The sequence below is a fragment of the Octopus sinensis genome, linkage group LG28 (genome assembly GCF_006345805.1).
Source record: "Octopus sinensis linkage group LG28, ASM634580v1, whole genome shotgun sequence".
NCBI classification, from domain to species: domain Eukaryota; kingdom Metazoa; phylum Mollusca; class Cephalopoda; order Octopoda; family Octopodidae; genus Octopus; species Octopus sinensis.
Window position 1 is genome coordinate 15,430,814 of NC_043024.1, and position 16,262 is coordinate 15,447,075.

A 16,262-nucleotide genomic window follows, 5' to 3' on the forward strand; every position below is an offset into this window, starting at 1 on the left:
TGGGACAAGAACGCAAAGCATCCGGACAGTTAGGGGATGCAAAAAAGGACAACAAAACATCCAGATAGATGATACAAACAAAACAAGGAAGGGTGATTGGAAGCCTTCTATCCTCAGTCAAGAACCAGATTATCATCACAATTTCAGACCGCCGTCCATGCAACATCGATATTCTTCTCTGTGTTTGTGAAAATTTTGTATCTCTGCCGTAAGGCTTCATTTCCACATGCGCCAGCTTCATTCATTCCATCCTTAGTCGAAAGACACTTGTTGTTATGTCCTGTTATTATCTTTATTGCATTTGTATTTGTGTAACATTTCTCCGTTTTCTCCTTCCTTGTTTTTGTATACATTCGCTGCTTTCTTCCAAGGAATCTAATGGTCTTAGCTTAGTTTTTCCTTGGCTCTGGCCAGATTGGAGCAATCTCAAGAATAATCAGCCGAAATTGGGATGATAATCAGATGCTTGACTGTGGATAGAGGGCTTCTAATGACCCATCCTTGTTTTCTTTGTATCGTCTCTCTGGATGTTTTGTTGTCCCTTTTTGTATCACCTAGCTGTCCGGATGTTTTGTGTTCTTGTCCCATTTTGTATTTTATATATATATATACATACGTACATATATATGTATACATACATACATACATACATATATATATAGGGTTTAGTGAAATGTTTTTGAATAACAAAGCTAATTTAAGAAATGGAGTTAAATGCAAGCAACTGTCCAACTGTTGGATGGTATGATGTATTTTCACATGGTGGTGCTGTATGTTATGATACATGACCCGAATTTTCGTCTCCAAAGCCACTTTGTCCAATGTCACTTCATCCACTTATTTTGGTCCATTATCTTTTTGTTTAATGATTTTTTTGTCCAACGACTTTTTGTCCAATTTTAAATAAAATCTTTAGAAAACAAAGTGAACAACAAAATCAAATAATCATTGGAAATTTTATTTATAGGATTTGTATTTGGACAAAAACATCATCGGACAAAAAGACGTCAGACGAAAAGATATGGACGAAAAGACACTGGACAAAGTGACGTCGGACAAAAAGATATAGCACCATTATGATATTGGTCCCAGACACCATGATGTTTACACGGGAGACACTGGCCCCTCTCTGATTGATTGTTAATTTTCAGGCTGAGGCAGTGGATCAATACATGTCAACAGTTATACATATATATAAATGAAATAATTGAGATTCAGTTGAATTGGGTACTTAAGTTGAATCCCTAAGTCAGACCAGCCAAAAGTAAGGTGATAATATTTATGACTACACCTAGCCACTAGCTGTCAATTCACTCTTGTCCTTTATTCAAAATGGACACATTCTTCAAGTCAGATTTAGAAGTTGATAAAGAGATAAATGAATTAGAAATGAATTACAACCCTTCCAACATTATGACCTCATTATGCTCCGTGCAATTCCTAGAAGTTGTAATCTATTCTTAGCTACAATAGTGACAACATGAATTTCTTCCATCTTCTTACTCTGTTAAAATATTCACGAAAAATTATATTAATGTGCCCTACATGTTAAAATTCCATTCATTTATTTGTACAGCTGAAGATGGCATTACATTAAAATTGATGCACTGATTGCTTTGTTAAATTAAATGGAGCTGCTTGAAACAGTCGTACTGCATCACTTGATATCCTGTTGCATATTTTGATTATATGTGTGTGTGTGTGTATCTTTTATCTTTTACTTGCTTCAGACATTAGACTGTGGCCATACTGGGGCAGGGCCTTGAAGGGTTGTAGTCAAACAAATCGACCCCAGTACTTAGTTTTTCCCAAGCCTGGTACCTATTCTGTCAAACTCTATTGTTGAACTACTAAGTTATGGAGATATAAACACACCAACATCGGTTTTCAAGCAGTGGCAGGGAACAAAGACAGGTATAATGATGCACACACACACACACACAACACACACACACACACACACTCACACACACACACACACACACACACACACACATCTTACCTTGATGTTAGCAAAGCCATGGAACACATTGTGAGAAGGAAGATGATCACATTCTTTGAAGAAAATATCTTGCTCACTAACATGCAGCATGGCTACCCTTTAATAAGGAGCTCCCTTACATAGTTAATCGCATATTTGAACTGGCAGAAACGTTAGCACGCCGGGCGAAATGCGTAGCCGTATTTCGTCTGCCGTTACGTTCAGGGTTCAAATTCCGCCGAGGTCAACTTTGCCTTTCATCCTTTCGCGGTCGATAAATTAAGTACCAGTTACGCACTGGAGTCGATGTAATCGACTTAATCCATCTGTCTGTCCTTGTTTGTCCACTCTGTGTTTAGCCCCTTGTGGGTAGTAAAGAAATATATTAAAAATGAATAATTAATCAACAGCTCAACTGTTCAAATATCGATGTGATGTATCTCAACTTTGCCAAGGCCCTGACAAATGTCAATCATGGAATGATATGGTCACAAATTGTATGACCCTTGTATCACAGGGAAACTAGGGACATGGCTGCATTACAGAAAGTCATTGCAAAAGGATCCCTAGCCAGGGAACTGTATGGGGATCACTGCTGTTCAAAGAGGCTCTCCCACCCGTGCTCTCAGTCAGACAGTCTCACCAGCTCTGCTGATGATATCTGAGTATTACAAAGTCTCAAGGACTACAGAATGATAGGAACGTAATATACAAATGGTCTGAAGAAAGCAACATAAAGTCTAATGCTGATAAATTGCAAGCATTTTGATATCACCCTACAGATTCCACTTGGAATGCACAGGAGCAGGGAGTATTGCAATCCCAAACTTAGAGTCAGTGCTTGACTTGGGAATCCACTTGAGTGGCAATGTGTCTTTCTGTGGGAATATTACTAAGGCACATATACTTACACACATATACAGAAGTTACCATACACACACACACACACACACACTCACTTGCTCTCCCTTCAGACATTGCAGTTGGGCTGTTATGATGAAACATTCTCTAAAGTGCATCAAAAACAACAGAACACTATTTTTATTAAATTCTTTATTAAAGTTCAGATCACACAAAAATCAACATTTTACTCAAATTTTATGGTTACATGGCAGTTTAGAACAACATTATCTTACCATTAATAACAAACTTATAATACTGAAAATAGGTTCCAGAGAGGAATATTGCTAACAAAATATGTTAGTACTAATTAAATCCATTTGTTACCAGATTTCTTTTAAGATACAAAAATTATGAAGAATTTAGTCAAAATAACTTTGTCGTTATGAAACTGGCATTTCAAACATACATTAACGCAAATATTTCATGGAAGATTTTAATTGAAATCACTTTAAAACAGGCAGCTTTTATCATATAATCAGGGTTTACTCTCAGGTGGGTTAGTATTAAAAGGGTTAGTAGGATTTCATTAATATCTCTTATTAATTGTCATTGAAGGGCTGAAAGTTAAACATTCAGCTTCCAGCTCTGGCCTATCACATTGTGCCATATATACATACTAAGGTCTCAAATTTTCCATTTTATGTATATGTTCCCTACAGACATGAGATGCGTCAGAATTTTTATATTCTCCTTTTGTAATCCACAGATCATCAGTGGGAGGTCTACTAGCCAATCTAGAACCCCCAATCCATGGAGAGTATTCACGTTCTGGTAGAGCAATGATATTAACTTCTGTGTTAGGTGGTGCCAAGGCACTGATTTCCTTTTTCATACGCTCAACAAAACCTGGAAACATTGTTGAACCACCAGACAACACAATGTTGGCAAACAGATCTCTCCTAATTTCCACATCACATTTCATGATTGAGTTATAAGTTATTTTATGAACACCATCAGAAGGGTTGAAAATAGCTTCTGGGACTCGAAATCGTTCATTGCCAATAGTAATGATTTGTCCATCAGATTGTTCATGACTCTTTTCCAAATCTTTAGAAGACTTTGCTGCCTGCATTTCTTGTTCAAAGTCTAGAGCAACATAGCAGAGCTTCTCTTTGATGACATTTAACGTTCTTTTCTCTGACATTGAGTCACCATACATGTAGCCACGTTCAGTCAAGATATTTTTAAGGTTATCTCTCAAGGCAAGACCAGTAATATTCTGATGCTGGCAGAAAGTAGCTCCTTTTATAGTTGAAGCTCCATAAATAGGGACAACTTGGGTGATACCATGGCCTACATTCACAGAAATACCTGTGACACGGCCAGAATCAAAGAGGGACAAAGCAGCTTGATTAGCCACCATTACTGCACGAACTTGAAACTTTTCAAACATAATTTCAACCATATTCGCTCTGTTTGTTTCAGAGTTACTGACAGGCTCAGTCAACAAGACAGCATAGTCTTCGGCTGCAACGTTCAACTCGTCGAATGTATGTTGCCAGATCCTCTCCATATTACCCCAGTCAGTAATAAGACCATGTTTAATGGGATTCTGCAAATTAAGGACAGTTTTATACTTTTCAGCTTTCCCTCCAACAAAGAATTCGGGGTTTGGTCCAGAATTTTTCTGCAATATAATAAATGACAATAAGAATTCTAGAAACTTAAGTCAATAAAATTTTTTACAAGATAGAAATAATAGAAAGAATTACACAAACAATGAAATTTTCATAATCAATCCTATAATATCCTATAATTAATCCTATAATCTCTATATATATAAAACTGAGAATGTGTGTGTGTCTGTCTGTCTGTCTGTCCGTCCGTCTGTCTGTGTGTTTCCCTAAAACTTGAGAACTACACAACCAATTTCATTCAAATTTTACACATGCCTTACTTAGGGTCCGGGGAGTGTCATTGCAAGAGACGAGCCTACAATTCCAGTCTGTCATATATTTTGAGTATTGTTATCACTAGTGATATCAAGATATAACTTTGTATTTTGTATTTTATGTGTAGATGTATATATATAGAAGTACATGTAATATGTACACATATATATACACATATATACATGCACTAGAACTATGACCCGGCAACGACGGGTCATAATGCTAGTATGCTATAATTAATCTTATAATATCCTACAATTAATCGCATCATATCCTATAATTAATCCTATAATATCCTATAATTGATCCTATAATATCCTATAATCAATCCTATAATATCCTATAATTAATCCTATAATATCCTATAATTAATCTTATAATATCCTATAATTAATCCTTTAATATCCTGTAATTAATCCTTTAATATCCTATAATCGTATCTATAAAAGGGTGGATGTGGGTGCGTGTGTGTGTGTACGTGATAGTAATTTATGTACGTCCACAAATTAGCACACATGTAGCTCAAATTTTAGGACATTTGTCAACACCCTATCTGGGTTTTGTCAACTTATTTATTTCTCTGAGGGATCCGTGGGTAGCGTAAATATCTAATTTCAGACATAGCTTTAAGCCACAAAAAATATCGAACTTCGCTTTTTTGCCAGCGTCTAACAAAAAAATAAGATAAAGAAAAGTGGAAGAAGGAGGCAGAGAGTTTCATGGGAAAGACAAGGTGAGAGAGGGAGAGAGAGAGTAAGTGACCACATTCATAAAAAATGGAATATAAAATGTTTTGTTTTTTATTTTTGAAATGCACACTATATTTTATAATCATCGTATATATACTTTCTTACACAACAATTACAATATATTTATTTTAAATCATTTATTTATTTTAAATCGTTCATCTTTCTCCCCTCTCTCTCTCACACACATTAGTTTGGGTGCGAAAGAGTTTTGTTTTTATTTTATGCCAAGAAAACAAGTGTTTTGTTGACAATCCATATATTTAACAACAAAGAAACAAAGAGGTGAGTAACAATTTGTCAGTGAATTACTCAATATAAATGGGTACAATTTGCCAGGCTTCCACCACAACCCACTCTGTTTCACAGACCACAAAAAGGGTTTTGAGGCCAGAGTAGTTGATTCCACGCAAAAAAAATTTATTCAATAATTTTTCCATTCATTTCTGTTTATCAACATGTATGGGTGCAAAAAACATGCAATTGATCTACATACGTATGTGTGTGTATGTGTAGTCATGTCTGTTGCCCATATATATTTATATTATATTATATATATATATATTCAATATATATATAACATATATATCTTGTAACTAATTTCAACGGATTTCGCCCAAATTGACGTCTATATTACATAGTTTCATTTGAAAAAAAGAACTTCATTAGCTTAATAATCATGCATTAATCAAGGGCAAGGCCAGGTTATACTGCTACTCAATACTATGATATATCCTATAATCAATCATGTAATATCCTATAATCAATCTTATAAAATCCTATAATTAATCCTATAATGTCCTATAATTAATCCTATAAACAATCCTATAATATCCTATAATTAATCCTATAATATCCTATAATTGATCCTATATGATTGTATAGTCAATCCTATAATACACTATAATCAACCCTATAATAGCCTATAATTAATCCTATACTATCCTATAATCGATCCTATAATAACTTTTAATCAATCCTATAATATCCTATGATTAATCCTATAACATCCTTTAAGAGATCCTATAATATCCTATAACACCCTGTAATCAATCCTATAATATCCTCTAATATCCTATAATTAATCCTATAACATCCTATAATAAATCCTATAATATTCTATAATCAAACCTATAATATCTTATAATTAATCCTATAATATCCTATAATTAATCTTATATAATTCTATAATTACTCCTATAATATCCTATAATCAATCTTATCAAATCCTATAATTAATCCTATAAAATTCTACAATTAATCCTATAATATCCTATAATGAATCCTAAAATATCCTATAATTAATTCTGTAATACCCTGTAATCAATCCTACAATATCCTATAATTAATCCTATAATATCCTATATTAATCTTATAATATCCTATAATCAATCCTATAATTTATTCTATAATACCCTGTAATCAATCCAACAAAATCCTATAGTTAATCCTATCATATCCTATAATTAATGCTATTATAACCTAAAATTAATCTATAATATCCCATTATTAAGTAATCCTAAAAGACACTGTACTCAATCCTATAATATCCTATAATTAATTCTATGATATCCTATAATTAATCATATTATATCCTATAATTAATCCTATAAAATCCTATAATTATTCCTGTAATATCCTATAAATAATCTTATAATATCCTATAATTAATCCAATAATAAATTCGATAATATCCTATAATTAATCCTATAACATCCTATAATTAATCTTATAATATCCAATGATTAATCCTGTAATATTCTTTAATTAATCTTAAAATATCCTATAATTAATCTTATAGTATCCTATAATTAATCCTATAATATCCTATAATTAATCCTATAATATCATATAATTATTCCTATAATATCATATAATTAATCTTATAATGTCCTATAATTAATCCAATAATATCCTACAATTAATCTTATAATATCCTATAATTAATCCTATAATATCCGATAATTAATCTTATAATATCCTATTATTAATCATATAATATCGTGTAATTAATCTTATAATATCCTAAAATTAATCCAATAATATCTTAAATTAATCTAATAATATCCTATAATTAATGCTATAATTAATCCTATAATATACTGTAATTAATCCTACAATATCCTATAATTAATCCTATAATTAATCATATAATACCCTGTAATCAATCCTACAATATCCTATAATTAATCATATAATATCCTATAATAACCTATAATCAATACCATAATATCCTATAATTAATCCTATAATACCCTGTAATAACTCCTACAATATCCTATAATTAATCCTATGATATCCTAAAATTAATCTATAATAACCCTACAATTAATCTTATAATATCCTATAAGTAAATCTATAATATCCTATAATAAATCCTATAATATCCTATAATAAATCCTATAATATCCTATAATTAATCTTATAATATCATATAATTAATCTTATAATATCCTATAATTCATCCTATAATATCCTTTTATTAATCATGTAATATCCTATAATTAATCCTATAATATCCCACAATTAATTTTATAATATCCTATAATTAATCCTATAAATAATCCTATAATATCCTCTAATTAATCTTATAATATCCTATAATTCATCCAATGATATCCTATAATTAATCTTATAATATCCTATAATTTATCTTAAAATACCCTACAATTAATCCTATAATATCCTATAATTATTCCTATTGTATACTATAATTATTCCTATAGTATCCTTTAATTAATCTTATAATATCCTATAATATCCTATAATTAATCTTATAATATCCTATAATTAATCCTTTAATATCCTATAATTAATCTTATAATATCCTATAATTAATCCTTTAACATCCTATAATTAATCTTATAACATCCAATAATTAATCCTATGATATCCTATAGTTATTCTTATAATATCCTATAATTAATCCTATAATAACCAATAATTGATCTTATAATATCATATAGTTAATCTTATAATATCCCATGATTAATCCTATAATATCCTATAATTAATCCTATAATATCCTATAATTATTCCTATAATATCATATAATTAATCTTATAATATCCTATAATTAATCCAATAATATCCTACAATTAATCTTATAATATCCTATAGTTAATCCTATAATTAATCCTATAATATCCTATAATTAATCTTATAATAACCTATAATCAATACCACAATATCCTATAATTAATCCTATAATACCCTGTAATCAATCCTACAATATCCTATAATTAATCCTATGATATCCTAAAATTAATCTATAATATCCCATTATTAAATAATCCTAAAAGACCCTGTTATCAATCCTATAATATCCTATAATTAATCCTATAATATCCTATAATTAATCCTATATATCCTATAATTAATCCTATAAAATCCTATAATTATTCCTATAATATCCAATAAATAATCTTAAAATATCCTATAATTAAGTTTATAATATCCTATAATAAATCCTCTAATATCCTATAATTAATCTTATAATATCCTATAATTAATCCTATAATATCCTATAATTAATCTTATAATATCCTATAATTAATCCAATAATATCCTACAATTAATCTTATAATATCCTATAATTAATCCTATAATATCCTATAATTAATCCTATAATATCCTATAATTAATCCTATAATATCCTATAATTAATCTTATAATACCCTTTAATCAATCCTACAAAATCCTATAATTAATCCTATAATATCCGATAATTAATCTTCTAATATCCTATTATTAATCCAATAATATCGTGTAATTAATCCAATAATATCTTACAATTAATCTAATATGCATGTATGTATGTATATATATATATATATATATGCATGTATGTACGTATATATATATATATGTATATGCATATGTATATGTATATGTATATATATACATACACACACATATATATATATGTATATGTATATATATACATACATATATATATATATATGTATATATATGTATATATATATATATATATACACATACATAGATATATACACATACATATATATATACATATATAAATATTGAGGTTTTAAGTGCTTATGTATATATATATATATACACACACACACAGAAAGAAAGAGAGATATGCATATCTATATATATATGTGCGTTTGTATGCACGTGTATGTACATACATACATTCATAATAAAGAGGAAAACGGAATAGTTCACCTAAAACTCATGCATGCCATGTGTTTGGTGGTTTTCAATTATTTAAACAAATCTACAGTATTTGTTGCATGTTGATTCGGAGTTCAGCACGCTACAATATGTATCATCAGCGGATTATATATCCAAAAAAGAAGACACTCTAAATGTAAGACACATAACGTGCTTACAGAATTGACTAATGGCTTGCATTCATAAAGAACTATAAAGCTAAGTGCTGTAAGCATGCAGAACCATTCCATATATAGAGTGACCAGCCATATAATTAGCTTCCTATAAATATATATGTATATGTATATTTAATTTAAAATTTAATAAGGGTAGAAATTGATATTAATCAATTAAAACCAGTGGCCCAGCATATTAAAAAATCCAGAGATTAAAATATTTTTGCATACAAAATTTAAAGGACTGAACACTAAAAGTGGACGGTCAAGATGCTAGATATAGACGTCAAGTCGCTATTTTCCACAAAGAATATGTTCTCAAATAAAAACTCAGCACAAAACCAAAGCATTAAAAATATTTTATTTATTTGAGAACATATTTTTTGTGGAAAATAGCGATTTGACGTCTATATCTAGCATGTTGACCGTCCACTTTTTGAGTGGTCAGTCCTTTATCTATGTATATGTATATATAGTCAACATACCTTTTGTTTAGGATAACCAACAACTGTAGGAATCACTTTTCTTTCTTCATAATCACCTCCAAAACCAGCTTTACACATATATGATCCATGATCAATAACAATGGAAGCAACCATGCTTGTGTTTTTAGGTTGGATAGAATATTTCTGGCTGATGTATAGAAATATTAATGTTCAGTTTCTTAGTGTTGTGGCTTGTGGGATGTGAGCTTGTCTCAAATTTAGCTTCTGGTCCTTGGTAAGAGTAAAAATGTTATGGGAAAACAGGTACGATAGTAATTTATATACGTTTCATATTCTGTTGAACTGACCAATAAATTTTACTGTTTGCAAAACAAGGAAGTTTTCTTCATAGAAAATACGTATATGTTTTCAGTAACTAGATACAAGGGTGTTTAAAAAAATGTGATAAACCATACATTTGTTCACATGATATTATTGTATAAATATTTTAGAACAAACAATTCTTCCTTGTAAGATATTTTCTTCACTGGAATTCTCTTCCTGGTCCTATATATATATATATATATATATATAATATACATATATGAATATATATGAATGTATCTATATAATCTATGTGTGTGTGTATGTGTGTATATATATATATATATATATATATATATATATATATATACATACATATATGTATGTATATATATATATATACATATATATACACACACATATATATACACATACACATCACACACACATATAGATATATACAAGTTTGTATATACAAATATGTTTATAAATCTATATGTATTTATAAGTTTATATACAAACACATATGTCCACAAACACACATATATACTTATATACACATATATACAGGGTGAGATGGGTAAATTGTCTCCATTTTATATTTTTTATTGTACGCATGCTCATTGTTTGTTTTTAATTTTCTCAACTACACAGCATAGTAGGGTCAGTTGGGCACCATCTGTGAGGAAAACAATACTATGGCCAGAAATTTTTAAATGACATGCTGTATAGCTTGGCATTCATCCTGGAAGCTATTTCCCGTATGAACATTTCGGATTGTTGGGTGTCATCTGAGGACAGCGCAGAGGATTCGGGAAGAGTTTGAATGAGTCTATTGTTGATTATGAAGATATGGCAGCTCAAAAAACTCACTCTGATCATTCTGATAAGAAAAGAACTCTTGACCTTGTTGGTGAGGTTCAAGACATGGATTGATAACGACCCCTTCCAAGACAATCAGTTCCATCACCAGGGACATGGGAATGTCTGAGTTTCTTATCAGACAGGTAGTGTGTGAAGCAATTTGGTATTCCTCATACAAGACGAGAAACAACCAGTTTTTATCCCAAGCCATTAAGGACAAGAGGAAAGACTCCTCTACGAAGTTTTTGAACAAACTCAAGTATCACCTCCAACCGAACATGCATTGGTTTTTCTCTGACAAGAAAAATTTCTCCCAGGATCAGATGGTAAACACACAGAACAACTGTTGGCTTGCTGTGCCCCGAAAACATGTACCGAGAATGATAAAAATCAAGCAACCAGTTAACATCATGGTGTCTGGAGTGATCACTAGCGATGGCGAGGTTATGCCACTGATCATCTTTCCACACGACCTCACACTCAACATGGGAACCTACATCAAGTGCCTGGAGGAGGTAGTGCTGCCTTGGGTCAAGATGGTGACTACTGGAAGACCATATGTCTGGTAAACAGGACTCTGAACCATATCACACAAGCAGGAGAATCCAGTCATAGCTGTCTGACAATTTCTGCGATCACACCACCCCTAACATCTAACTCCCCAGACTGCAACCCCTTTGATTATGTGTGGGGTACATGTGAGCAAGAGACCAACAAAACTCCTTGTAACACCAAAGATGAACTGAAGGCAAGGATTATGGCAGCATTCACCAACTTGAACAAGGAGACTGTCCAGAAGGGTTGAGGAGATTCCAAAGTCGTCTGGCAGGTGTGATTTAAGCCAATGGCGATTTTATTGAACAAATTTACTTTTTATTATTTCAAGATATTTTTATGTAATTTTAGTAAATATATCTGTTAAAATGAGATGTCAGTGTTATTTTCATTTTGGTGTAAGTTAGATGACAATTTATTCACTGCACCTTGTACACACACACACACACACACACACACATATACACATATATATATATATATATATATATATATATATATATAATATAGATCAATAAATGGTGGGGTGTGTTGACCGCACGTGGAGAAATGATAAGTAGGAAAAATTTTTTTTAATGCAGAATGCTCAAATGAAAAAAAATTTTAATAAAATGAGAAATTGATAAAATATATAAATATATATTTATTCAACCGGTTTTCGTCATTGTATGACTTGTCAAGAATATTTATGTTTTAAAACGTTTTTTCAAAAATTAGAAAGGGGAAAAAAAGAAAATTGCATTTGTTTTTGCAAAAGAATAATGATAAAAATGTACAAAAATTAAAAAATAAGTACTCCGATACATTGTGGAGTTCATTGTGTATCTTACGTTTTATGATTGTTCACGAAAAATTACCTTGAGGTATTAAGATCCAAAGGGATTAAGAGCATGTGTTGTGTGGTTTAATTCAGCATGTTTGCAGGACAGGGAAGTAGTAGTAATTGTGGTTCTTCAGTTCCTGTGTTGTGAGTAAGGGGAGACGACTCTTTTGAGTTCTTCAATAAAACCCAAATTATAAAATTATCATTTTAGCTTCATTTGCGTTATCTTTTTATATAATTGCTTGTTACCTTATTTCAGATTTTAACACTTTATTTATATTATTTTCTAATTATATAAATCTGCATAGACAATTGCATTTCAAATTGTCATATCATTTATAATAAAAATGATAGTAATAACAACCATAGTAAAAATGATATTTAAAGAATATAAGTTTTAGCTTGAAGTGATGAATGCATGGTATCTTTTATATATTTGTGTTAGTCCATCCATGAAGAGTGAGGTAGAGAAAGGAAGTTTGATCACGAGGAGTTTGCATATTAAGTTGTGTTGGAATTTTTCAATAAAGCGATTCCCTTGTTAATTCTCTCCTGTGTGGTGATCCCGTCTTTAACATTGGTAGAAGGGGAATATAATAGAATTTGGGGTTTAAGTCTTTAGCACATAGTCTAAGTGGTCACTCAGTGGAATTTGTCGGTATTCCGGAGATTTTTTGTTCTTTATGCACCGTTACTCGTTTACGTAACGGAGACTCATTTGTCCAACATAATTATGTTGGCACCCAGTGCATGTGAGAACGTAGATAAGGTTCTCGGAGGAAAGAGAAGTTAGTCTTGATTTTAAACTTCGTACCTTGTTTGAAGGTAATTCAGAGCCTTCAAGTAGAAAGGGGCAGGTACCACAGTTTGAGCGTGCACATTTTTTAACTGTTGGGGGTGGATGTGGTGTGTGAAGTTTGGCATTTGTCAAGAGTTTTTTTAAAGATTTGTGTTGCCTTTTACATTTGAGGATTTTGTGTGTATTTATAATGTTTTTCATTTTTGGGTCTGTTGACAGTAGACTGAGGTTTGTATGATGTGGTGTATGCTTCGATATTTTGGGGTTGTGGGTGGAAATGTATGGAAGTATTTTGAGGTTGTGTGGTGTTTAGGTTGGTGGTTTTCAGTGTAGTGTTGTCTAGTTCTTTGGCGCGTTTTATTCCATACTCTATAAGGGTGGAGGGATATTGACGTTGTAATAGTGTTTTTTTGAGGTCTTGAAGGCGTATTTCTCGTGTTTTGGGATCCGAGACAATGGTGCATACCCTTTTAGCTAAATTGAAAGGGATATTTGTCTGGTGTGTTTTGGGTGGCATGAACTAAAGAGGAGGTATTGTTGTGAGTCTGTGGGTTTTGGTAGATGTCTGTTATGATTTGGTTCTTAGGTTCTTTATAATTAGGAGATCAAGGAATGGGAGATGATGTTTGCTTAATTCCATAGTGAATTGGATGTTGGGATGTATGTTGTTTAGTATGGTTTTGAATTCCAGGAGTTTTTCATAAGGGTTCTTTCCATATGATGAAACAATCATCTAAATACCTTTTCCAGTTTTCCATTAGGTAGGTGTGGAAAACATGTCCAAATTTCTGGCTTGATATTTTCATAGAGTGACAGTTCGAAGTAACCCATTATGAGGTTCGCAAGGACTGGTGCCAGCCTTGGTACCCACGCAATGCCACATTTTTGACGGTAGTGTGTGTTGTCGAAGAGAAAAAATTGTTTGTCAGAATGAACTTGAGAGATTCTGTAATAAAAGACTTGTTAATGCGGTCAGGGAATGTCTCTGGGGTTTTTCTAGCCAGAAGTCAATTGCCTCTATACCATACTCAGTGGGATGTTTGTGTAAGGTTGATGACATCAAAGGATACCAGGAGTGCCTCCTCGTTAACTGTTTTCGGAGGTGTTTGAGCATGTCCAGATCATCCTAATGAAACTTTTGATGTGGGTAAGGAAGGTTTCAAAAGGATGTCTAGGAATTTACTCATGCGGTGTGTTTCACAGGAGGTACCAGCCACGATGGGCTTAGTTTAGGTCCTCCGGTGCTTTAATGTTGATGTGGATGTCAGTGGAGAGTTTGCAGGCTTCGGTGATGTATTTTTTTTTTGGATTTTAGGAAGGCCATAAAAAAGGCTGGGCTTGCATTTGAAAATGGTGATATAATCCCTTTCTTTTTCTGTGAGTCCCTGACCGTGTTGGCGTATGAGTGTGGTGAGGTTTCTGATTGTTTTTGCTGTTTGTAGTTGTTAATAACCTCATAGAAATGTTATTGTTAAGCATGGAAAACACTAGGTTTTATAAAATTCCGTGTCCATAAGGACCACAGCACTCCCTTTGTGTCCGCTTCTTTGATGGTGAGGTTTTTATCCAGTTGTATGTCACGTAGGTTTTCCCATTCTCCATCTTCCTTAACTGAAATTGGATTTTACCTACTTGGTTGTGCTTGGGGTAAAGGGGAGACTCTGGATGTGTTTTGCAGAAATCGTCCAGTGTTTTATTTCTCCCTTTTGGTGGTAGGAAGTTGCTTTTTATTTCTGAACAATGAATCATCCCCATTGTTGATATCTGTCAAAGCTTCTGTTAGGCGAAGTTTCTACAGAATTCAGAAACGTCATCCTTGACTCCTCCGGGTTTGGGTGTTCTTGGGGTGGGTGTGAATTTCAAACCTCTTGCTAGGATGTTGATTTGGGTTGGTGTCAGTGTTTTGCTGGAGAGGTTTATAATTTTCTGGCTAGAAAAACACCCAGAGACATTCCCTGACCGCATTAACAAGTCTTTTATTACAGAATCTCTCAAGTTCATTCTGACAAACAATTTTTTTCTCTTCGACAACACACACTACCGTCAAAAATGTGGCATTGCATTGGGTACCAAGGCTGCACCAGTCCTTGCGAACCTCATAATGGGTTACTTCGAACTGTCACTCTATGAAATATCAAGCCAGAAATTTGGACATGTTTTCCACACCTACCTAATGGAAACTGGAAAGGTATTTAGATGATTGTTTCATCATATGAAAGAACCTTATGAAAAACTCCTGGAATTCAAAACCATACTAAACAACATAACATCCCAACATCCAATTCACTATGGAATTAAGCAAACATCATCTCCCATTCCTTGATCTCCAATTATAAAAACACCTAAGAACCATATCATAACAGACATCTACCACAAACCCACAGACTCACAACAATACCTCCTCTTTAGTTTATGCACCCAAAACACCCAAGACAAATATCCCTTTCAATTTAGCTAAAAGGGTATGCACCATTGTCTCGGATCCCAAAACACGAGAAATACGCCTTCAAGACCTCAAAAAAACACTATTACAACGTCAATATCCCTCCACCCTTATAGAGTATGGAATAAACGCGCCAAAGAACTAGACAA

The 16,262-nt window shown here is 32.2% G+C and overlaps 1 protein-coding gene across 2 annotated transcripts in view; it reads right to left on the minus strand.

The window, feature by feature from the left end:
• The window catches only part of LOC115225778 (actin-like), a 47,577-nt gene extending 36,924 nt beyond the window's left edge, over positions 1–10,653 (minus strand). The window contains exons 1-2 of one of the 2 annotated variants that reach the window (XM_029796652.2): positions 10,366–10,653; positions 3,031–4,511 (exon numbers count right to left, since the gene is read on the minus strand). In XM_029796652.2, the coding sequence (XP_029652512.2) occupies positions 3,501–4,511; positions 10,366–10,479 (1,125 nt within the window). In that variant the 5' untranslated portion in view covers positions 10,480–10,653 and the 3' untranslated portion in view covers positions 3,031–3,500. Of the gene's footprint in view, positions 1–3,030; positions 4,512–10,365 lie in introns of those variants that run through there. The other variant, XM_029796731.2, reaches the window with a different exon arrangement.
• Between the last annotated feature and the right edge of the window lie 5,609 nt (positions 10,654–16,262).